Source organism: Camarhynchus parvulus, chromosome Z (genome assembly GCF_901933205.1).
Source record: "Camarhynchus parvulus chromosome Z, STF_HiC, whole genome shotgun sequence".
Classification (NCBI taxonomy): domain Eukaryota; kingdom Metazoa; phylum Chordata; class Aves; order Passeriformes; family Thraupidae; genus Camarhynchus; species Camarhynchus parvulus.
The window spans coordinates 42,107,047-42,133,363 of record NC_044601.1 but is presented as its reverse complement, the minus strand read 5'-3'; the positions used below and the strand labels follow the sequence as shown (position 1 = coordinate 42,133,363).

The 26,317-nt window shown below is 34.8% G+C and overlaps 1 protein-coding gene across 7 annotated transcripts in view; it reads left to right on the top strand.

Annotated features, from left to right (window-relative positions):
• KDM4C (lysine demethylase 4C) overlaps positions 1-26,317 on the top strand; it is a 251,390-nt gene that overhangs the window by 75,089 nt on the left and 149,984 nt on the right. The window contains exon 9 of one of the 7 annotated variants that reach the window (XM_030969350.1): positions 21,836-24,467. The exons of the other annotated variants lie outside the window; for them this stretch is intronic. Coding sequence (XP_030825210.1) covers positions 21,836-21,952 — 117 coding nt within the window. The 3' untranslated portion in view covers positions 21,953-24,467. Of the gene's footprint in view, positions 1-21,835; positions 24,468-26,317 lie in introns of those variants that run through there. 7 annotated transcript variants of the gene reach the window in all.

Here is a 26,317-nt window from a genome sequence, read left to right as displayed (position 1 = left end):
ATGTTCCTGTGTGGCAATTTTTTTTTTTAGATCTGCTTTCCTATTCCTAATGCTCTTGAGGCATATTCAGAAAGACTTCAGACATATGGTTTCTTGTTTTTCATCTTCTCCTTTGGGCATCAAACATTCAATGAGTCTACTTTACTGTCAGAGCATAAATACAGCTCCAGCTAACAGCCTGGGATAGGCAGCATTTACCAGTGTTAAAACACAAGGCTAGGTTGAAGTATTTTGTTGTTCAGCTTGGCTTACTGAATGACCCTAGGTAGTAGCATCCCTCTCTTTACTTTTGTTTGAAATGCATGGGATAATGCTGGCCTACCTCTATTACTAAAATTGTTTTAAAGATTAATTTGCCTCTCTTTAAGCTGTAATGTTTAAATTGCAAATAACAATAGAACTCCTTTAGGTATTGAGTGTAGATAAAAATGGTAAAACAGATCATAAAGAATATATGTATTTGGTATAACACAGCTTTTGCATTCAGTTTCTTTTGCCCAGGTGTTTGTGCTTGTGTTCCAGTTTGAGATCTGCCCTAATTATAGGATTTGATTAAATCATTCAATCTTTTACACTATCACACTGATGCAAAATGGGAATAAATTCAAATCAACTTCAGCAGGTATTGAAGTCCTAGGCTAGGATACATAAATGCTAATAATAATTATTATGGCTTTAAAAATTTATTTAGAAAAACCCTACGGGATTTTCATCCACAAATACAGTGCTGATTATATGGTTATATCTTGCAACATACACTGATGGTTAATAAAATAAAGCATTGTTAGATGGCTGAAAAGAACACAGTATCTATGCAACTGTAACTGGCATCATGTAAGTTAGATAAGTAGTTTAAAAGTCACTGTTCTAAAGCATGTTAGGCTTTTCCTTTATTCTAAAAAGATGAATTAAAAAAAAATCATTAGTTGCAGGGAATGTAAAGACAGTTTCACAGAAATCTCCAATTGATGATTTTGTTTTCCATTCTAACTGGGCTAAGTGGGAAATAAGAAGCTAGCACAATAAATCAGATGCCTTTCAGACCTAAACCATTGTCAGCCTTGATGATATATCCAGGCATGTGTATGTGAAAATTTCCTGTGTCTCCATAGAGAATAATGTCTTGAAATGTAATAAATAGATAAGTTATCATATTACCGTAGCTTTAGACACTTGGCATTATGCCATGCTCTAAGACAAAGGACAATTCCGTAAAAATTTTGATGTTTAAAACATCCTTGTTGTTAAAATGTTAATAACCAAATATGTATGACACCACTTTTTATAATTAAGTTATAATTGATACTGAACAAATCAGAAAAGAGCTTTATCTTGAGGACTGTAGAACAGGTTGAGATGTAGCTAATTTTATTAGGCACATTTTCATTAAAATATAAAGTACCCAGATAGCTTATTTAACATGGTGATTGATGGCTAACGAATTTAGTGTAGATGTTCTTCAGTTATAATGTACTAGGTAAACTTTCAAAGCATATTGCCTTAGTTACCCCTGTCTCAGCAGCAGACATTTTATTGTTTTGGAAAATATGGTTTGTGAAGAAGTTAGTAAACTAGTTGTGAGCAAATGTATCTGTAGCATTTTTCTCTGATTGTTTGTTAGAACCTGCTTTTAAACTGACGTAATGATGTGATAAGCTTGTTGTCAGAGACAGATATATTTTGACCTGGTTATTGCAGAAGAGTTTATTTTAGATAGTTCTACCTAAACTGGTCATGTCTAAATTAATAAGAGGTTTGTTGTTCTTTTTTTTTTTTAACTTCATGTCTCGGACTTTATTTAGCTATTTGTATAATCAAACGCATCTCTAAGTGTGGGGTTTTTTGTGGTGGTCTCTTTTTGTTTTGGTTTTTTTTTCAGTAATTTCTGTGGCTTTCGCTATAACTGGAGGTATATATTGTGTCACTTCTCATATTCTGTGTGTTCATGGAATGGCATAGCTTATTATGATAAAATCATTCATGCCCAAAATATGGAATATTTCTGTTTAGAACTGTTGGATAACGAAGGAAATAATAAGGATTCTGTCAGGGCTTCTTCCTGTTGTTTTTTCTTTTTCTTTTTCTTTTTCTTTTTCTTTTTCTTTTTCTTTTTCTTTTTTTTTTTTTTTCTTTTCTTTTTCTTTTTCTTTTTCTTTTTCTTTTTCTTTTTCTTTTTCTTTTTCTTTTTCTTTTTCTTTTTCTTTTTCTTTTTCTTTTTCTTTTTCTTTTCTTTTTCTTTTTCTGTGGGTCTCCTCCGCTTGTCTCCTTTGTTTCCTTTCCCCATGCCCTATTTTTTTTGTTGACAGTATTGTTTCAGATTTTTTTCTTACAGAAGTAATGGGGGAATTTTAAATTAACTTGTTCTCCATTAGTTTTCTGATCTCAAAACTGCTAAATCAATTTTTATTGTCTTGATTATGTAACTCAAAAGGCTGTTCATAGGTCCATTGGGAATAGAGCCTTTTTAGGTGACAAGAGTTGTCCCACCTGCCTCTTATGAGGTGGTTTGCAGTTTGAACCCAGCACTTGTTCAGCTGTTCTTTTGGACACTGAAATGAGAAGATAAAAGTTCAGTACACTTTCCCTTCACCTGTTCAGGTGCAGAATGTACATTTTGAGAAACATGGTTTCCTGGAAGTGTTAAAGTACTTGAATACCTCCTTTTGGTTACCATCCTAAATGATACATCCCTTCTTGCCTTGAAACAAGCTGGGATAGGAAGTAATCTTAAAGAAAATTAACATTTAGTTCTCACATGATTGACAGTCTTGATTATCTTGTTCCTGGTTTGCATTTCTTTGCTCATACTCATTTGCACATCTGTGCTCCTTTTGTACTTTACTGAATATATGTGCAAGCTGAGGCATACTACATGTATGACATATTTGTAGATTTTGGTGTTCTAATGATTCTATATTAAATAATTTCTTGAAGGAAGGTGAAACATGAATTGAATTCTGTATATGTTGTTGAGAAAAAAGGGAAGGTTTTTGAAAAGAAGCCTGTACAAAATAGGGTGAGGGAAGTACCTTTCCCTATTTTCTGCATAGAGAAGAAGAGGTACTTGGGCCTGAAGTATCAGTTCTCCTACTGCGCCTTGGTCTTGGGAATCCTGTGCCAAAAAGCTACATTTTCTGCATTGCATGCTTTTGGATACCTATTATATTCTACCGTCCTTAATGCTGTCTTCAGGTCTGATACATACTGAGTAATTTGGTATATGGATTTTTGATACCTACTTGAATAGAATGAAAGGCTGATCTGTAGCTATGTATCTATATTGTACAGATTCCCAGAAGGGGGCATTATGGTGACTAATGAGGGGAATACAGCACTCCATTTCCAGTTTCCTGCCAGTTGGCAGCATGAAGGTGCTGTGATATGAATAAGGATGTTTAATCCAGAATGCCTCCTAAAAATTAAATAAAATCTTATGCCTCACATAAGGAAAAGAATGAAGTCCTGTGCAAAGTCCATTTTCTTTGAGTTTGAACATAGTATTCCCAAAGTCAGGAGGAGACAATAGATTTTTTTTGTAGTGGGATTTCACGTTTGGTTTTGCATCAGGGTTTCTGCTTTCTATACAATATCTTTGGCATAGCAGTTTTGAGACTGGACTTCCATTAGATTTTTTTTAAAATGGGTTTTATATGTGGACTTTATATTCTTAAAGTGCAGTTGTTTAATAGGTTTCAAACTTTGTCTGTTACCAGAAGTACAGATGGTGGAAATTGCAGGACAAAAGTGAATATGAATTTGGGGTTTTTTTCATATTTCTAATTGTAGGACTGTTAAAAAAAGGTTTATATTTGAACTTTTTTCTTGACACAATTTTAACCGGTTTTTGACTATTAATTTGGTAATATTTTAGATTTAAGCTTAAAAAAGGATAAGCTTTATCATGTTTGCCATATTTTTTCCTTTTAATGATGTCCATGTTTTGTGACAGCTGATAATTCATTTCCAAATCAAATTCTCTTCTCTGCCTGAATCTATTAGAGCATGTTAAGAAAATGCTATTTGGTGCATGTTCTCTGAGGCTATAGTCAGATGTCTCTTTTTTTCCTTCAGTTTTGCTGTCTTAATGGGAGTAATCTCAGCACTGCTGGGTTCCTTGGCATTTTTTAATAAAATCCTTGCTCTTATAGAAGCAGATACTTGGCAGAAAATAGACAGTCTTTTTATTTTGCTGTGATAATACATAAGAGGGATGAGGCCAACTAAATTTGTTTGAAACAAACAAAGGAAGTGTTGGAAGAAAAATCTGAACAAAGTTTCATGTTCATTGAAACCAGACTTTGCTGTAAGTCTTGATAACTTTTTCAATATTATTTTAAAACATTTGTTCATGTGGAAAGAGAATTCAAATGTTGTGGAAAAATCACTGCAGTGACCTTTAGCCCATTGCTGTGTTTAAGATAAATCAAAAGGAGATATACTATTATCCTGTATTTTTTTTTTTTAATTAGGGATTTTGTTATGTATCAGCCAAGCTTAACTTCAAATGTATATTCACACACACACCTAGTCAATAATGGTTGAAAAAGTTCACTGAGTAGAAACTACTTGTATCATTTTATTGCTGTCTTGCTGAAGGTAAGATACATTAAAAAAATGAAGATACGCTTTTGAGAATGTAAGATCTTCCCCATAGAACTGTATTTCAAGGAACAGTTTTAAACTTTTTTCCAACAATTCAAATCAAAATGTTGATCACTTTCTAGAAACTGTTTAGGGAATATGGTTGTTCCTTAAGAGCATGGTCCCAAGCGGCAGAAAAATGGTGTTGATGGTTTGCTATTCATCTTTGAATTTCATGTGCTTGGTGCTGTGTGCCAGCATACTGTCTTTACTTTTTAATTCTAGGTGTTTAGGTAAAATTTATATGGAAAGTCTGCAATACAAGGAAACTGTGTTAAGAGTTCAGTCAGTTCTGTGTGATTTGTGTCTTGACTGTATATGTTCTGTTTTGGAGTTTCCTAGGCTAATTGTGGTTAGATATTTTACTTAGGAATGATTTTGAGACAGAGATAGCACCCTTTTTGTGATTTTATATTATGTATGAAACTGTGCTACCAAATCTCAGTCATCTTCCAAAGGCTCTGTGAACCCTCATTTAATTCTTTGCAATGTAGACTAGAATTAGCTTGTATACATGTAATTTTTAGCCTTTGTGTGAAGGAAGGAAGGAAGTTCCTGATGGGGGCTTTTAACGGCTTAAGTTATGGAAACTGTTATTTCAGTTAAAAAAATATCCATTCTCAAAACATGTCCAGTATATTTTTTTCAGTAAAAGCTCTCAAGAGGGGTTGAGAGGAGAAGAAGTAGGTCATTCAAACTACTTTGCCTCTAAACTGTTCGAATGCACTTTCTCTCTTTTCTGAGACACCTGATGCCTGTGGCACAGCTCGTTCCAAGTTTATTCGTAAACTTCTGACACCTATATAAGAAGAGCGGAAATACTGAATAAAAGCATTATTCAGCATTTCTTTGGTATAGCCCTTTAATTAGTTAATTACAGTGTACTTATTTTAATTATGTCCCTTGGGCAGCTCTACCGGCCTTGATTGACAGTGACATCTTGGTTTACGTGGCCTGTTTGATTTCTGGGCATAATTTTCATCTTTGCTTTAAGTTCAGGTGGGTCTTACAGTGGTTATAGGATGTTGGAAGTAAGGTTCTTTCCATTGTTTTTTTATGGAAGGTGTGCCTGTTACAGCTTCCTTCTGGGTTTTGCTGGGGACGTCTGAGCTTGTAAGCATGAGCTTGTGTGTTTTAAACAAAGTGTCCTTTTGTGGGGCTGTAGCCTGGTGAGACGAGCATGGAGAAAGGGGCTCATTGCTTGTACCTTGGTGGTGAGTGACCATATCCAGAAATGGGTCACACAGTGATATTTGGCACAGAATTTCCACATGTTTATCTCTGTGGCTGTAGGATACCTAGCTTTCAACCAGGCTGAGAATTATGTGGATACACAGTGTGTCTGTTAAAGTGCCCATGCAGTTTGACATCCTGTGTGCAACAGGGTTCTGGGATTGAGATGTTGTGCACAGCAGAAGGTGATAGATACTCAGATTGGTGAATGGCACTGTACCCAGAGCCCTCTTTACTGCATGAAGTTCCTTGAGGCATTACATAGTTTTTCCTCTTTGGAACATAGTTTTAGCAGCAGTAGAAAAAAGATAAAAGAACAAAAAAGAAAATAACTATAAAGCTATAGATGGAAAAGGTAGAGGAATAGAGATAATGAGAAAAATGTGGGAAGCAATGAATACAGAGAAAATAACAAGAGGGAAAGTGGTCTGGGAAGAATTCTGTCTTTAGAAGTACATAATTGTGGGAAAGGATGTTGGGATTTTTATTTTATTCTGTATCTTTCTGTGACAGAAGTGTTTATGTGCATGGATAACTTCAGTTTTTATAAATGCTTAATAAAATTTGTGTGCTCTGTTTAAATGGCAGTGTTAGTGGCTTAGGCTGGAATTCTCCATACTTTTCTCTGTCCATTTTGCTTTGTGCACTGTATAGACTACAAGCTTTTTGAAGCTCATTACACTACTGTGTTTGAAAGTCTTGTTCTTTTGTTTTGTCCATGACTGCTCCTTGATCATAAAGAAGCACATTATGTCTCCGTGAATAATTGAAAGCATTTTTACTTTATTCTGGCACTGTGCTCTTTTCTTTACTCGTTCTGCTTATTCTTATTTTGTCATTCATGCTGTGAAGAGGTGAGTGAGACCTTTATACAAATGATTATTGGCCATCAAGCAATAAGATAAGTTCTATTTGCAATTTGCCAAATCAGCTATTATCATAGCTGCTAAAGCGTAGTATGTATTTTAGATTAAAATAATTTTTTTGAACTGCTTGTTTGTATTTCTTAAAAAAAGAAAACAGTTTCTTAAATTTCACCCATAATTTCTTAAATAGACACCCAGTTAAAACTGGGAAGATTTCTTTAGTGTAACTTAAAACAATGAGAAAATACTACCTTTTATCAGTAACATTTAATAAATTTATCCTAAGTAACAGAAAGAACTATTTCATGTAACAATGAAGAAGACCTAAAAAATCATACCTACTTTTATGGGGATGAGTATTTTAATCCTAAGTGTCACATTTATAATGAGTAGCTTTGTTTAGTCCAACTTTACTTATATAAAAATTTTTGTGGAAAACATTATTCACTGAATCATAAAACAAACAGTAAAGCTATCACCTGCGTGTTTTTGTGTGAATTTGCACAGAGAAATTGTAAGAGTTATAATTTCCGCAGAGAGAGCTCTACATTAGTAGAAAAAAGGGACATATTTGCTGATTTCTTGATAGAAATTTCTGGAATGAGGTAATTTTTGAAGAAGAGTCACAAGTATGAGCATGTTGACAAGCTTTAGTGATGCTGCTGGTAATGGAAATACATTTTGAGGAATTAATGATACAGCATCTGAGAAAGGAGGTGTTTACTAGAAGGCAAACAAAATAAAAAGCAATGCTAAAGAGGCGAGAGAAATAGAAAGTAGGTGTCTTTCCTAAGATACATTTCTTAGCCATTACTGGGATGTTGTGTGCTTTTGTTTTGCATTTAACAGAATTAACTTACTTTGTAGATACAACCAGTGAGAGGTTCTAAATAATAAAATGATAGTAGAATGTAAAGTATGTCTTTAGTGAAGGTGCTTTTTTTTCCTGAAAAGGTGACTTAAGCTATCAGACCAGAAATAACATTTATTAAATGTGAATAAAAATATTAGAGAGAAGGGAAATTAAGGATTCAAACATATTAGACCAAGAGGATTAAATGCAATCTAATTGGAGTTCATTTGAACTAGTAGATTCCTTGAATTCATTTTTGTTTCATTTAATTGCTATGATAATTGCTTAAATTGTATGTGAAGTGATTCGCTAAGGCTTCAGAAGACACTTAGTATTAAAAGAATTTTCATACTTCACTTTGAAATCCAGGTTCTGTGTTTGACTTCACAAGTTCTAGGAAAGATGTGAGCAATCCATTTTACTTTTCTTTGAAAGCAAAAGTGCTGTGGCTCATTCAGCTTCATTTGTAACAACTTTCAGGTATGAAAAAGCAGCAGTATCTGACCATTTATGTATGCAGTCTTCTTTTTGTTATTTATTTGAAAAATGCATGTGATCAGAAAAAGCAGGCTGCTAGGCAGAATATATTCTCTTTAGCAGTGTAAAATATGTTGCATAAAGGAAAAGGAAAATTAAGCTCAGTGGTTTTTTAATGTTTACAATTATTTACCATATTTTACTTTCTGGTGTAGTAAATTTCTAATAGTATTAAGTGTTAGAGTTAAATGTTGATTTTTATGTAAATAACTTATGTAAAAATATAACAGGAGTAAATTGCCTGTGCGTTTTTAAAGGAGTTTTATTGTTATCATTGGAGTGCTAAAGGGAAAGGTTCTTGAGGGCATGTAGGATGAGAAAAATCATCCTACCTGATATTGTTAGAAATTTCTTAGTGCTATTTTTAATATTATCAGTGTGTCTTTCTTAGGTGCCTTAGGGAAACTAGTGTTTACTTTTCATAAAGCTCGGATGTGATAATCCAGTCATCTTTCTACTGTCTAGTGGATTCGCTGTGCAAAGAAAATGCAATCTCTTGTATTATGGGAAAAGATATTTATTTGTTGATGGTGGTGAGGTCTTCTTTTGGCCAATGACAGCAGAGAACTTTTGTGAATTAGGCTTATGTACACTTCTAGAAACTCCAGAACATACCTGCCTGGATATTTAGGTGTGTAAGTACTTCTAAAAATTACTCTTCAGGAAGATTTCTTTTACTTCAGATTATGCATTAGATTTAAGTCACCTCCTGTATTTTAACGCATTCCAATTTCTAAAAATACTTACACATGAGGAAAAAATATGTTTGGAAACAAAGATGCTAAAGTTCTCCTTTAAAAAGATGCTGAAATATAGGTTAATTAGATAAGCTTTTCTAGTGCCATACTTGTGACACAAGTGCATGAATGAATAAACTCTGTTCTCTACAGGGACAGTATAATCTCTAGGGTGCAGTTTAGACTATTTAGGTGCAAACATTTTCAATTTGGTGACATAAATGAGATAAGTAAAACCTCTAAGGATATCTCTAAAGGCTGTTTTAAAAAATAGGGGCAGGGCTTTTCATGATGTGTGGACCACACATTTGACAGTATTTGTATTGTAAAATTTCTTACACTCATCCTATGTAATCTTCCAGCAAAAAGAAAGTTTGGCGCATGGTTCTTCAACATATGGGTTACTAGCATGTAAAAATTGTTTTGTTTTCAATTCTTTACTTATTCTCCCTTTTGTGTATTATTTGTGTTGCTTTTGTGTATTGTTTGTGACCATAAATTCTTCCTGTGCATGTCTGAGCTACTCCAGTGCTGTGAGGTAGTGATATTACAGCCTTGGAAATTTTCTAGAATACATTTGTCATCTTCACCATTCTCTTCTGCATTTTGGTTTTCCATTCAAATGTTTTATCCAGGTAGACTTAGAAGCTTCCAGAAAGTTGCAAAATTCTTATGCTAGAGCTGCAAAACCTTCTTGTAGAAATCTGGTGTGCGATCTGATGGTCGAACTGTCTGGTTGACAAGAGGAGTGATAGAGTGGCTCTGGTGGGGCCCTGGCATCCAGCCAAAGTCAAACCAGCAGAACTACACATTTCTGTTTGAGCAATCATGATTAGAAATGTAAAAAAAAATATTTTACAGTACACTAAAATTAAGATGCCTTGAATTCATTCAATTGGGTGAAATACTGCTTGGTGTGAATTCAAGAGGTCCTTTTCAATCAGCTGTGATTACATCTGTAATCATCTTGTACAGATGCTTTTTCAAAAGGCTGTGTGCACAAATGGTTAAATTTCTTCAAAATTCATTGCTAGGATATTTCAAAATAATTATTTGAGCAAACATAACACAGTTCAGCTGCTGTAAGATGTTACACTTTCATTGAGGTGCTTTACTGTAAGATTTGCTACTTAATTTGCATTTTTAAAAAATTTTTGTGCTTTTTTCTGTAAGTAGGTATTTTCATGAAGAAGCTATCATACTCATAAAAACAAACCAAACATACTTTTACATAGTGTTTTACAGACAAGTGCTTGTATAATGTCAGCCTAAGATTTTCAGACAATTCATGTATTTCGACATGATTGCATAACAGCAAGATGTTGAGTACTTTTTGTTGTTTAGAGAAATCTAAAATTGAACAATTAACATCTTAGTAGGCCATTCTTATACTCATCAAGAAACTCAGTGTGAAAGAACAGGAAAGGTTACAAAATCAAGTATTGAAAAATTAGTCTGTCAAAACTAGGGTTTCAGTTCAACTTCAGTTCACCCTTGTTATGTTAATATGTAATCTTTAAGTTTATGAACAGAAGAATTTTTTTTCCACAGACTGTGGAAAGGTTCATTTATTTCATATTCCTTTATCAGAGTATATAATGTGTAGACATACTGTTCACTATTAAAACCAGCTACCAAAAAAAAAATCCTTCTAGACATTTTTGTAGTACTTTCACTGTTGCATCTGTAAACTTGATAAAAATTACTTTAAAATTACAGTACTCCTGTGGATTAGTTTGTATTACTATCTGTATTTTACAGCTGTGGAACATTAGATTCAAAATGTATAAAGGCTGAAATATTTGTAGATATAAAATATCCAATTGAAGATGCCAGTGACTTGAGTTTTAAATTTTAGTATTTTCTTGTAGCACTTTGAGCCACACTTAGCTGACTTAAACTGTGAATATAGTAGCTTGTCACTTTTACAGCTTCCTTTTGTAATATTTTATTGGTTACTGCTCATGAAAAATTGGAGTTTGTGGTTTCCAAGCCGTCACACAGGAACTGTGTAACTGAGTAGAGAAAAGAATTGATTTCTTCTGATAGGTGTGCCCTTTTCTTAAAAGTGATATTTCCCATTTGCCTAGAATATTCTTCACTGTGCTGTCTTTACATTTTGAAGTGTCTACAAAGATGTGCAGAAATAATGGTTACAAAATTCTTGTTCTGTCCTATGTTGTATCTGTTCTGAAGATTTAGTGAAAAATACATTGATTTTTTTGTTGAGAAAAAAAAGCATTGAGAATACAATATTCCAATGGTTACAGACCAGTATGTCACTGATTTCCCCTCTGTATGTGCTGTACACCATCCTGCCTTGCCCAGTTGTCTGTTTCATCAGTCACCTCTCTTTCCATTGTAACTCCCAGGCCCTGGTTTCAGAGGTAGTTTCTTCTTTTTTCCCTCCCAGTTTGTTTCTCTGACACAGTTTTTTCCACCTTCTCTCTGCCTTTATCGGAATCTCTTTTCCAGCTGGTTTCCCCTTCTTCTGGCTTTTGTAGCAGTGTTGTGCAGCTGTGTGCTTCTCTGCCTGCTGTGCCTTTCCATCCTCTCCAGCTCAGTGTTCTGTCTGGATAGCTTTGCCCCCGTTGGCTGTGCTCTTGTTTTTAGCAATGTCCGAGACATTTAGTTCAAATCTCAAGGAATGGTTCTATGCAACATGTGTGGCATTGACAACAAGTGGAGCATATGTTTGTTACAAAACCCGTGGAACAATACTTTAAAAGGGTGAATGATACAGAAAAATAATCAGTAAAAGTAGTGGAAATTAATTTTTTGTAGATTATGTTTCCTTCTGAGTATTTTAAACAGAATCGAAATTCTAATGATGATCTTTAAGTTGGATTTCACTAGAATCTTGTAGCTATGTCATTTTACCTGAAGTTTTTGCTGTAGTTTCATAGAGGTTCCTGTTATATTAGATTGTGATCAGCTTTTTTTTTTTCCCCCTCACTCTTTGTGGAAGTTCTTAAAATCCTTGTGGGTAATGAATTCCCCAAAGGGTTCCTTTTTTACATTTATTGCCCCTCCCCCCATTTTCTCATTTAAAAAATCCCTCCTTTTGGAATTATGCTAAGACCTTTTCAAGCAGACTTAAGGTGTTGTTCCCTTTGGAACCATTTACTGTCGAGAGCCGTGTACCTTGTAGGAGCTGTTTTTGAACAGTCTGTGTGCATTCCCAGTGCACAACTTGCTGGGACTAATTAGGCTTTTTGGGGCGCTTTCTCTCATCTAGTAGTTTGAGGAATGAAATACTAAATTTGAAACTCCAGTCCTCTAGTGATTTTTTGCTTTGTCTACAAAATAAGTTTAGTAGGGGCTTTAGGCCCAGAAAAAAAAAGTAATTGTTTTCTTTATCTTTGCTGTGATTCCCTCTGCAAAGCATAGCTTAAACTATCAATTGAGCTGAGAGGTGAAACAAACTAGACTTCACGGACATGTTATTAGAAGCAGAATCCAGGAAAACTGAAAACCCAGAAAAGATCTGAATATGCTAAAAACGTCCCGTTCTGCCTGTGTGTAGTACTTGGTGCTGGCAGCAAAAGTAGATACAAAATAATTATATTTCATACCATTCTCATGACAGAAAAGCTCAGTGCAAGACTCTATAGGAGAGGAAGGTGATTTTAAAAAAATTAAGCAGAATTGTTTTTATTTGTGTTCATGTCTTTGTAGATTTTGCTCACTGACTTTGTTACAGCCATTCTCCAACCTTAACATATGCATATTTCCTGATGTGTTCAAGCAGTCTGACTAGGATTAGTTGTTGAGATATGACAGACAAGGGGACATGAATTTCAAGCTCTCATCTCATATTTTTCTTCTTGAATTCTCTGTGATTTATGCAGATGCTTTTCTCAGGTGAAGTTATGTTCTGTGGTGCTGCTGCTGCTTTCTTAGCTGTGGTGTGGCCTGGCTTTGGTCACTACCCCACTCAGCACCTGCCTCTTTCCTGTTACACTGGGCTTCTTCCTAGGATTTACAGCCGCTTTATTCAGTATGACTTGCTCCACATACAGCATTCTTGTACAGCCTCACCTGATGTTTTGCCCAGTGCTTTTTTGCAGTAGTGCTGTGTACAACAGTGTAGCAGTAGTGCCACTTCTTAACATTCTGTCCAGAAGAGAAGGTGAGCATTAAATACAGAAGGGACAATCACATAAATGTATATTGAGACATGGGAGACATACTTAATAGTTTATAATGTAAGACAAATACATATCTTAAAACACAACTCAAGGAAACATCAAAGATTTTCTTTAAGAAAGGGTATCTTTTAATAAAGCCTCCTGTTTGTGGTACAAAATATGAATGAGTTGTTTTCCTTTAGTTTGTCAAACTACTTATGAATAACAGACAATGACTGATCTTATTAAGAAATTACTTAAAGGCACCTGAGAGGGAAAAACTTATATTTGCTTGCCTGTATTTATATTTAGAATTTGTATTTTTTTATGTTTAAAGTATTTTTTTATTTATTGTTTTCTCCCATTCCACAGCTCTGCAAACAGTGATATTTCAGCAGGTCATTTCACTTTCTCTGCATCTATAAGTTTTTATCTGAATTCTGTTAAATATCCAGGATATACCTGTGGGGTCTAGATGGTGAAATCAGAAGCATCACATATGTTAGACATTGTGAATGTGAGATAGTGTTGTAGTAGATACACAGGGTATCACTAAGGAGTAGCGTCAGAGGCAGGACAATTTTGAATGATGACTACTGCACTTTGCCTATAAAAATCCTTTTTTAGCTCTGATTTAAAAAGCAAAACAAAACAACTTAGTATTTACTTAAATTGGAGAATATTAGAGAATAGGTTCCAGTGTTGGATGTACCAGAAGAATGTGATTTTCTATATAAATTAAAAATTGCCTTCAAATTGTATGACAAGGTAATTTATTTAGGGAGTATAATATGTTAATATGTAGCAAGTCCCTTTTTCTCTAAGCAGCCCTACAGATCAACCTAGAATTACATTGATGGAATCACCCTGTGACTTCAGTAGTCACTAAGAAAATAGTGGCTTTACCTAAAAAGTCTATAAATACATTCGTTAACCAAAAAAATAAAGGTGCAAGTATGAAATATTTATTAAAATACATGCAGGATTTTCAGAAATTCGTGACTTTATTAAAAACTGCTTGTCTCATGAATGTATCTGACATTTTTAGTAGAAGTTATGGCACAACTGGAAACAGAGCATTGTGACAGCAGATGAAAAGATGGTGATCAGCCAGTCAAGATTCATGAGTTAAAATGATGTCTTTTCAAGTACAGATATGTAAGTTCTGTCTCATGTGGTAAAGTATCACATATTTGAAGTCAGAAAAAAAATTACTACATTAATGTGTTAAATAGCCAGATAGATAAATTGGTAGTAAATTATTAGTTTTATATTTCAGTTTCAGACTCTTCTGTGAATTTTAAACCAAGGAACATAAGCACAGATACAAATGTATGTGTCAGGACCCAGGACACACCTCTGGCTGTCCAGGACACCAGGACCCCTGCTAGGGGTCTCAGAGACCCTGTCACGGAGCCCAAGACACCTGTGGTTTTGATTATGACCCATGGAGGAAATTACCAACCTTATATGAAGATCAGCAAGCCACAACAGTTTAGGTAGAATAATAGTGAAATTATCACGGGCTGGAAAAGAAGATTTTGGGTTTTTTGGTATGGGGGTTCAGGAGGCAAGATGGAGGGAACTGGGTGTGTCCAGCCTTTCTCCTTCTTCTTCTTGGCCTTCATCTTCTGCTGTGATGTTAGCACTTGGGGGTTGGTTTAGAATAGAGGTGCACTGTCTAGCATGGGTGATAGGTATTGGAAGGTAAAGGTAAATATGATATACGTAATTTGTAGTACAAAAGACGACGTGGCCTTGGGGCGGGCGGAGAGTGCCTGGAACTGTCTTGCTGAGCTGGCCTCGGCAGGGCAGGAGAAAATTTTTTGTAGATAAGATAAAATAAACAACCTTGAGACCGAGAAATGAAGAGCTCTGACTCCTTCTTCAAGCGCCGGGCTGGGAAAAGAGACTTTCGAACTTTTCTCGGAGTCACTCTGACCAGCTAGAGATCCCGACAGTATGATGTGAGGTGCTCTTCAGGAAAGTATAGAAAGCAGAAGTTCCTAATGTCATGGAACTTTCACTGGTACAACTACAGTGTAAGGTATTGTAAAACTACTATGCTTTTTAAAAGTGAGTTTATGATATTTGCTTGTGAAGTGTGCATAGAACTTGTGAAATTTTCCTTTTGCTTGTGAACATCTTAAAAGCAGCATTCCTGAGCACCCTTTTCCTCCTGCTGCAAATAAGTGTGAGTTACATACATTACATTCATGGTATTAATTATATGGCAGATTTGATTTTGAGAATCACAGGAAAGGTAAGTAAAAAAAGCTACTCCTGCAGCATCTTTGGTTTGTGAATTTGATACTCAGTGCAAAAGATAATGATGATTCCTCCATCCTGTTTAATATGATTCTTGTCCTACATTTTTAAAAAGAAAACTAAAACAAAAGCTGAAACCTCTTCATGTCTGGGCAGGTAGATAAAGGAATTTTTTTGGCCATTTTGCAAAGGAGATTTTGAAGTACACAGAACTAGCTGTGAGTAGACAGTGTGAAATTAAACTTGCAATGTGTTTGTTTCACTAGCAGGTTTCAGGGAAATACGGTAGGACTTACACACTGACATATGGCATCAGCATTTCACTACAACATTTTAAAATACTTCAGTTGTGTGATTTTCCTGCTTGTGATTAAAGTGCTGTCCTTTATATTCTGATACATGCTATACCTTTTGTTGGGAGTTGTTTTACTAGTGATACTTAGCAGTATATAAAAGTTCTTTTGCCTTGTGAGCTTTCTCTGGGAACAAGCAAAGTTTAACCATTGTTAAACACTAGGTAATTATATAGGTATGTTATAAAAAGTCTGACACTCTCATTCTGACTTGTGTTTTATCCACTGAAGTTTTGTATTTATATGTATTAAGCTGCACGTCTGATTCAAAAAGATTTATGCCAATAAATGATTAGTCAATAAAGTGATATATTGTAGACACAGTAAATACAATTTCTGTGCATAAAGAGAAGTCTTTTTCTACAGTGTAAATAGGTTCCAAGATTTAAAATTGACCCAGTAAGTTAATGGTATTAGCAAACAAAGCCTGCTGTAATTTGAGATAAAGACTGTAAGTAATCCTTTTCCCCCTAGCTTTTCTCTTGCAGCATTTCATTATGGATGCCTTATACCTGTGTCATGAGTAAGCCCCTGTGCTGTTCTCCTATATAAAATCAACTCTTAATTACTCCACTGTGTGATAGGGCTCATTATAAGATATGAGAACTGGCTGGATAAGAGAGGATTTCTTCAGTCTGTTTTGGGACTTAGACCCACTGGAGACAAATTTATACTCTATGGCTATGTTTGCTTTTAGAAAATTGGACAATCGTAATCGTGATTGTAAACACAGTAGCTCAGCTGGGGTTTGCTTCTGAAAATCATTTCTAGGTCAGATGCTTAGCTCAGGCAGCCATTAAATATTTTGTTTCTGAATAGTGAGTTTTAAAAAGTTTGCAATTAAATTTTCTATAGCTAAGAAAAAAGAAGCTTTTTTAACCTTTATAATTACATTTTAGAAAACCCTTGAGAGACACTCTGTTTTTTAATCTGTTTGAATTATGACTCCATTATTTTGCTAGTTTGATCCCCACTCACAGCAAGGTGACCTTATATTTGGCACTTTGTACAGTTCAGCACTTCTTGAAGAGATGTGGGATAAAATGTTTCTCCTTCCAAGAGCAGAATCACAGAAAGGAGAGGATTAGAAGTTTGTTTTCATGTTTGCATTGTAGACCTTGAACTCCATTTAGTATGTTTTCATTTATAAGTCTCCAGGTATTGTTCTCTTCCCTCTTACAGATTTAGGCTGTTTAAATGCGGATTGTTTCAGAGTAGAGCAGCTCTGTAAAGAAAGAGATTGAGATTTTAGTAGTACTTTATTGAGATATCAGTTGTCCTGCTTTTTAGCGACATGACCGCAATTTGTATCTGATGGTGCAGTCTCCTTGCCTGCCACCCTATGGTGGGGGTGCTCCAAGCTGTTCTCTTTTCTCTTACAATGACTTGTGAAAGGCTGGGAGATGAAGTTAAAACATACCTCTTGTACCTTGACTTCAAGCTCATGTGTCCTGTCAAGAGGAGGATGATGCACACTTCATGGGTCTAAGCTTAGAAACATGCCAGGGAGTCTGATTTTGTTGGGGAGAACTGCATTATGAAGGCATCCTATCACAGCCACTGTGAAGATGATGAATAACCATGCGCCCATGTATTTGGGTTTCTTGTCTTTACTCCATCAGCACTCCCTATGCTGCTTTCTTGAATTCAAAGGTTGTAGAAGTCCTTTCTGGCACTCCAGATAACTTCAATGTCTTTCCTGGATATCACAACTCCATGGAACATTCTTCTCAATTTCAGAGTTAGTATTTACTTTGTTCTCTTGAAAGGGGAAATAATTACTTGCAGTACAGAATAGTCATTATATTAAAACTTTTGAAAACTGTTCTCTTGTGTTAGTATCTTTATAGTAAGCATTATATTGAGTTCTTCAATATATATTGGCATGGTATATAGGGAGAAAGTTTCTTTTTTATTTTTTTTCATTCAGAGCTTCAAATAGGAATGTTTTTCATTACTACAGACTTTTGCCCTTTGTTTATGGATATTGTTATCACATTAACTGGACATACAATGGTGTGACTTTGTTTGGAATTTTCATGTATATCCGTAAACCCCATTGCCTGTATAGAAATTAGACTTGTATTAATTAATTTTAAAAGCAACAGTTTTCTTTGAGGAGTGTGTTTACATCTTTTGTAGTTCAGTACTACGAAGTATCATAGAATGATAAGATCAGCACTACAAAATAAAACCTTATCTAGGCTTCTGGGTTTTGTTTGAGTTTTTCTGGTTACCAGTGTAGGATGCTTGTTTAAATTCAGATCTATTTCTACATACTACCAAATGGTATCCAACCAGTTTTGAGTATGGTAGCACAATGTAAGAGTCAAGCAGTAGGGTGAGTTATAGTTCTAGTGGATAATAAAGTGGTTTACTTTATATTGTTTGTGAATTTGATGCCACTGTTAGACAATCTTTAAATGGCTGCTGGGCAATTTTACTTTTGCCTTATTGAAGTGTTTACATTCTAAAATATAGATGTAACTTTTTAAGTGTTTTTAAGTATTCCTAAACAATGTACTTTTAATTACAAAAAGATGTGTTGAAGAAAAATAGTAAAGCAACTGCAATTTCACTTTATTATCTGAAATAAAATTCATTGCCATGTGGCACTAATTAATGACTGAAATTAAAAAATGTTAATATTCACACAGAATGCATGATGTAGAGGTTTTTGTTTTACTGCTTTCTTGTGTATAAATAGGACAGATATGGTAGGTTTTTTCCTTCCCCGCATTTGTTTATGTTGCTTTTATTGCATAAGGAACGTGTTTAAATATTTGAGGAAAGACAATCAAGCAAGACCTTTAAAATTGGGTCCTGGCAGTTATGTGTTAGTGTTTTGGTATTGTCCTTTTTCAGTGAGAGGATTATTTCCTGTGAAGTAGTGAGCAACATTCTTCCCTCCCCCCATCCCAAAATAAGACAAAAATCTAGTCTGTTTCTGTGCATCAGCTAATGTAATAAAATACTAAGGTGATGTTTTCTTTATGTTGATTTATATGTCTGTATGAACACAGTCCAAGCTCAGACATAGCACTCTTTTTGAGTTTTTTTACACTTAAAAGGAGCATCCAGGCATTCAGCATCTTACCAAGTTGCTGAGACTTTAGTAGGATCAAGCTCTAAGTGCATTTTAATGTTCTTTCTCTAGCAATCTATTACATCACTGTTGGATATTACAGCATTATGATCTGAAAATCAAATAGTCATCTTTAAACTTACACAAGCTGCTTTATAAGCTACTAAAACTAAAGTACTTTGAAAGTAATTTAAACTAGTTATTGAAGCTGAACTCCATCTTGGAAGGTGTAGACATTAATATCATGGACTTGTTCACTGAAAACAGTAGTAAAACAGTATTTTGAGTTAAAATTATAAAATGTGAAGAATTTTGAGAAGTCTTGTGATTTATACCTAGAAGTTCTGATCTTTTTTGCCTCTAGTGAGTGAACATTGCAGCGGCTAAATTTCTGCCAAATCCCATAGACCTGAGTTCATAACTATATACATACTTTTATAGCCATCTATCTATCTGTCTATCTATCTATCTGTCTGTCTGTCTATCTACACACACACAGACACATATAATTATATATATATATATAGTTATATATAATTATATATAGTTATATATTGAGTATGTAACTAGGAATAGTTGATGCTTTAGCATTAGTGGTTTCCTTAAGCTGCTAGACTGCTGGAGTCAATCCTGAGGATGACTCAGCTTTAAAGGATATAAGTGACACAGTAGAGTTTCTTAGGAGTGTGGAAGAATATTGTGGTGGTGTTTGAGGGTCTCCAGGATGAGGAAAGAGATGAGAATCTTGACTCCATATTTCAGAAGGCTGATTTATTATTTTATGATATATTATATTAAAAGAAAATGGTACATTAAAACTACACTAAAGAAAGAGAAAGGAGAAATCAGAAGGCTAAAAAAGAATGAGTAATAAAATCTTGTAACTAACCAGAGAGCCTGACACAGCTGGACTGGGATTGGTCATTAAGTAAAAACAATCCACATAAGACCAAAGATGCACTGTTGGTAAACCATCTCCAGACCGCATTCCACAGCCATCAGGTAGTCATTATTTACATTTCTTTTCTGAGGCTTCTCAACTTCTCAGGAGGAAAAATCCTAGCAAAAGGATTTTCATAAAATATGTCAGTGACAAGATGCAACATCAAAAGCTGCAGAAAGTATGTATTGTTATCTCTAACTACTTCTGAATTTCTTTTACTCTGAACATTCCTCTATACAAAACTATACCATCATAGAAACTACTCTCAATCTTTCTTTTCTTTCCTTAGTTTTAAAAACTGTTTTGAAATACTCTTCCTGTCTGCCTCCCTCCTCAATTATCTCAACTTTTTAAGTGTAGCAGTTGATAAAATCTGATGATGAAATACTATGTCCACATTCTTAAGACATATCAGTTATTAAATTAAGGTAATGGATTATATCCAGAAATTCCTGTGTTTCATCCCACTTTTCCATGTTAGAATGAAGCCTGGGAGATTTCACCAGGCTGAAACTTTTTTTACATAAAGGAATCCATGAGTGATGTGGAGCCACTGCAGTAGACTTGTGATCTTGTTTTTTGCCTTCAGTTAGGCCGGTGTGGCAAGGAACCAGTGACTCTCAGTTTTGGAGGTTTCTATCAGTGAATAGCTCTCTGAAAGAAACTGTTCTAACAGTAAGAAAAGCAGCCTAAAGGGTGCAATATTTATTATTTGGCAACTGACCTCCAGCTACAGACAAAAGAAAGGGAAATGCATAAGAGGTAGTGATCACTTGAAGTCATTTCTGATTTCCTCTGAATCTTTCAAGGACAGAGTAGAATCTGGGCCAGTGCATTAGCACAAGTTTATACTTATCTGCAAAAAATGTCTTGATTATATTACTATTTTCCCAAACTACTAGTTTATTGTCATACTATGCAAAGAATATACTTTCTGCATCTTACTGGACAGAATGTCAAATGATCTTGCACCAGCTTTATTCTAAGGATACAGGAATTTATGGGAGATATAATTATTACGATAGAGACTAATTGCCATGGTTAGAAGAAAAAGTAGTCTTCATTATAGGCAAAATATGCCTAAATACACATTTATAGAAAATAATTCTGCTACAAGAGGGCTTTCTTTGCTTGCAAATAAAAATTAGGATATACCAGGTATTGTTTTCCATCTATGACCTTACCTTGTTGAAGGTCCTGTGCCATCACATGGTATCTGAAGGGATTGTGGGTTTTCTTGTGGCCACTGGACCACTGTTACCAAAAATAACATTCTCTTATCTTTTCTGCTTGCCCTTTTGATTTCTGCTGTGGATTTAAGTGATCTCCTTCCCACAGCTGGGTCATAAGGGGAGAGGATGGGTTTCAGGCATTATTTTAAGGACCCCTTTTTTTTTTGACTGCTTGTGAGTAAGAGATACTTTGCCACCTTCTAATACTGCTGGAGTGAATAGGCTATTGGCATGAGAGCTGGTTTTGGAGATTAGGAGTGTCTGCAGCAGACCCCCTACCTCAGTTGCCACAATACCTTCAAGTGTTAAGAGTTTAGTAGTGAAGACAGTGTTGAGTCTTTGGCATTGGCTGACAAGGTTATTTTTAACTGCCACAATTTCCTTGAGGAAAAGCAAGGATAACTGAACAGAATTTTCTGGGACAAAGGAATGGGACTTCCTTAGTTTTCAAGCATTCACAAATCATGAGTTTCTCAGGAATCACGAAGGTCCTTTGTGATGGGGAATTTGGCTATTTCAATGCAGTATTTGCTACCAATTTGTCCTGTTGTGTTCAAAGAATGGTATTGTCATCAGCATGCATTTTTTTTAGTGAAGATAATATTCTAAACTGGGTAAAATTAATTGTATTTTTGACCCAGAAAGAAAATTTAAAATGTAAGGGAAATACTTTTGGGTATAAACAAAACATAGTATCTATGTGCTATTGCAAGCTTCAGCTCAAAGTAATGCTTCTTACTACAGCACTTGGTTTATCATGACAATACATAATTGAAAGTTTGACATTTTCTGACATTTTCTAAATGCACTGATTTTTACCAGGTATACACACCTGATATTAAATGCGTTGAATTTGTTAAAGAGAATTCAGGGTTTAGCACAAATTATTCTCTAGTTTCCTGTATTGCTGATACTTGTTGAATAATGAAAATTTTCACTTTTCTCCTGAATTCCTAGCATCTTGCAATAACAACAACGTTATTATGGAAAACATGTAAGTGGACTATTTCACCTGAAGCTGATGAAGTCTCATTTGGAGAAGCTCTTTCCTGTTTGGATAGAAGATGTCAGTAAATACTAATCTGAAAATGGGAGAGTATTAGAATGCAGTAGTAGGTAGTAAGAATTACATGGACAATGAAATAATTTGGTTTGCTTGGTCTGAAAAGGGAAAACTGAAGCATGATATTACAAGCCTTTCATGAGGTTTTTTTAAAGGCAGTGTTATATCTTTGTTCTCTGCGTCCAAGCAAAATAAAATACAAAAGAGGTTATACTTCAGTTGCATGAAAGATGATTATAATACCTTTTAGGAAAACATTTTCTTACTGAAAGGCTATCGGATCATGAAATATCTAGTGTTAGATTTTTAAAGAGCTGACGTAGTATGAAGAACAGCTCTCAGAAATATTTTTTGATGCAGAATAAACAGCATCTGAAGTTCCCCAACTGCAATATATTTACTGTTCCAATGTGTAAGTCCTTTCTGTGTGACATCTGTATTCAAACAAATGCAAGTAACAACCAACACATTCTATGTGTAATCTGGTAGAGAGTAAATAGAACTGAATTTATTTTTCCTTCAGAAATTTCTTGCCAAGAGATTAAAAGCTATGTAACCACAACGGCTGTGGAATTTTAAAAACTTACATGTCTGTCTGTCCTGTCTCTCTGTCTGTCTGTCTGTCTGTCTGTCTATCTAATCTCTTTATCTTTGCATGTACTCTCGCTGGAAGTTCTACCTGAGAACTTTGTGCTATTGATAGCAGGTAAAGATTTTTAGTATGCACATAAGTTCTGAGAAGTTATGATTTTGGAAAATTTGACTGTACACTAAATTGATGACAAAGTTTGTAACTGTCTATCAGTTTTCTATCAGCTGTCTCTAAGAGAAAATCCTCCTAATTTGTAGGAGATTTATCACACTCTGGGTTTTTTACACTTTGTTTTAAGAATTGCAAATTTATTTTTTACTGAATTGATCTCATGTTTTCTTTTTTAGGTAGTAAATCTCAACAAGGTCTCCCAATATTTGCATATTAGGGTTTTTCTTTTTGTTAGAAAAACTTGCTAAAATTGCAAATTGCGATTATAATTTTCTTATCTTAACCAGCTTGGGTATATTATCTCAGATATGATAAAATTAAATGTTGCAAGCTACCCATATATGTTAATTGCAAAGATGAAAAAATTATATACATTATAGCATTAAAAAATAAGGAACTTAAACTGAGTTAATCACAGAAAAAATCGCAACCACAGTTGTATCTGTTCCCATGTTAAGGAGGAAAAGTTGCAGAAAATAGTTTTTTACAAATTGGTGAAGAGCGTCTAGATAGACTGGGTCAAACTCAGGCCTGATTTATACTGGAGTGTCAGGGAAAATAAGGAATATTGTGTGAAAAGGCTGAGTCTACCTCATATATTGTAGTGCTAGAGTACAGCCTTCTTTTAGTAAACAGGATTAACTGCCATCTTTAAATTCTGTGTAGTTTTAAAAAGCCTTAAAACCTTTCCTTTGTTGAGTAGCTCAAGTTGTGGTTTTAGTCCTTTCTCTTCAACTCAGCAATTTTTGAGGAGAGAGTGCCTATCTGCTACCAAATATATTAAAAACTGTCTTCGTACTGAAAAAAGTAAATTGGGAGTTTCAGCTTAATTTGGTGTCCTTCACTTCTCTGGTTATTTCTCAATTTTTGCTTATTAAGTAATATTGGATATAAGCAATAGAAATGATTATTTACCCTGAAAATTCTGTAATAAAAATATTGTGGAGTGCCTTAGTCTCTGCCTTTACCTTATCAATGGATTGATGCAATGGTTGCCTTTCAATAATGAGAATACTCTTTGCAATACTTACACAATCCATCTGTTGTCCAAAAATTTTAAATATATCCTTTGTCTGTAAATAGATTTGTATATTCATTAAACCATTAAAAAGATCACTTTGGCTTCTTATTTGCTTGAAAAAAAGTGGAGTGTATTGCTCGTAAAGTTGAAGAGATAATTGAGAACTGGATTTAAAAAAAAGTGCCGTTTCTACAAATTCTCCTTTCCAGTTCTCAAATCTCCAGTTTGACAATGGAAATAGTGTTTAAAGTGTACAGTGTTGGTTTTGATGATAATCAACGCATGCAGTACTTGTTAACAGCAATTTAAATAGTGAGAAAATCCAGCATACTTAGATCTGGTTGAACCTTTTATTATTACTTAGACTAATATGTTCTAATGTTGGTACAACCGAGATTGCCATCTTTTCTTCTGTGCGTTGATTTTCTAGGTTGGTCCAATTTGTCCTCATATGACAAAAAAATGCCTAAGATTCTGCTCGTGAGAAATCCTCAGATTTCTTGTTCTTCTCTCCCTTAAGTCTGTATTTTAAATTTAATTTCTCAACACAGACATTTACATTCTGTCTAAAGATTGCCATTCCATTACTTTTGTGATTCTTTTGTGAAATGCCATGGAATACATATGCCTAAAACTGTTCTGTTTTGATGTTATGAAAGGTTTGAGAAAAATTAACTTGTTTGTCATCACAAACATTTTTTTCAGCCAGATTGTCACAGAGACATATGGCTGAGTATCTTTATCTTTAAAGACACCTTTCAAAAAAAGGAATTGGTATTAGTGTAGAATCTGTATATTAAGAGGGTTTTTTTGCACTAATACAAACATTCATGGTTTGCTATACTATGTGTGTTACCTCTGGTTTCCTCGCTAAAGCCTTCTTTCAGGTGGTGTTTAGTGTTACTTTCTGGTTCCTAAGAGTATGTCTGTGTGTGCTTTACAAAATGTTATTGCCTGTGTACTCAGCTTCTTTCTTCCTTACTCAGACTTTTATGGTCTTTAAAGCTGTTCAACACTTGCTGAGAATCCAGCTTGGCTTTAACTGTTGTTGGAAGACCAAAAAAATTGGTCTATGAAAATAATGTGTTATAGTGCATTTTCTAACCCCGATTCTTGAAAGAGAGACTGGTGCACAGCAAATGCCAATATTGATTAAAAACTTTCTTTACTGTGTTTTAAGAAACCTACATATGTTCTTTTTTTCTACGTAGTAGCTAGAAAACGGATTCCCATCTGTTTCTGTTTGTCATGGCCAAATGTACAAAAATCTGTTTGTACTGATGGTACTTGTTCATCCGGACTAATGTGAGTGAAATGTTCTGTTTATGAATTACAAGATATAAAATGATATCATTTCCCAGTGTTCAGGAAGGCTATTGCAAAGTATGATTCATAGGTGCTAAAAGGCTTGTTGCATACTGCATTTTATTAGCTAAATTACTCTTAGACAGAAATTATTAGTCAGAATCATCAAGCGGGTCTGTTTCTTTGCTGTTCAGTCTTACAGCAGTGTTGATTAGCATGAACAGTAGCTGCATGTGCCTGATACTCTTTAGCTCAAGGAGAGGAGGATAATGACTTTGGCACTTACTCTTTATTTATAATGCTTTGAAAACACATGTGTGAAAGCTGCCTGGCACATAGTTGTTTAGGAGCATGACATGATACCTAATGCATTCAGGAGTTTCCTCATAGATATTACTACAAAACTATTTCTGCTCTTTATGGTGCATTCAGCTTACTAGGTTTTCTTTTTTTTTTAAGTTTATCTTACTATTTCGCCAGAAGCTCATTTCGTATTATCCCTTTGGAGTCATGTCTGTTTACTCTAAAATTTCCAGCCGGCGTTATCACTGGTTCAGCTGTACAGCTGGCAGGAGCAGTGAGAGCTGCAGCATATGCAAGGTGCTGAAAGCTCTTGGCAACTTTGCTTTTTCGCTTTTTCTAAATCTGCCATGGGCAAAGTTCATAAAATGGAAATTTGCCTATGTTGTAGCTTACATCATTGTTGTTTCTGGGTGGGTACAGGCTGGTAGTAATAAGACTATGAAAATTCTTCTAATAAAATGTTGGTGCAAAACCAGCATGGGTTTTCTGCATAGCTGTTGGGAGCCCAGTGATAATCCTTCAGTGGCCTATGTCATGGTTGCCAAGGAGGATTTGATACGGCTTCTTTCATAGCTTTCAGCAGTGCTCTTGTCAACAGTGCTTAATTGGATAAGGAGATAGTTGAAGAGTCAAGTGAGGCAGCCTCAGAAAAAAGGTGTGAGCTGATTTCTGTTGAACAAGTTTTTTATTATGTTTAAGAAAAAGAATTTCTTTTTATGGCACTCTGAAAAGTGAGAAGCTGTAAAAGCCCTGTGCTTTGCTTAATAAAAAGCCATCTTTTGGTAGAGGATAACTTGTAGAATTATGACAAATTGAATGATCATCAGAAAACTACTGATTTTATGGAAACAAAAAACAAACAAACGTTGATATTGTAGCTTCTTACAATAGGATTGTAACTTCTTACATAGAATGTGTAAGTGATTGTAATTGTGGAAAATTACAGTAGGGGCCCCACTGACTGACTCTCAAGAATAACAAAAG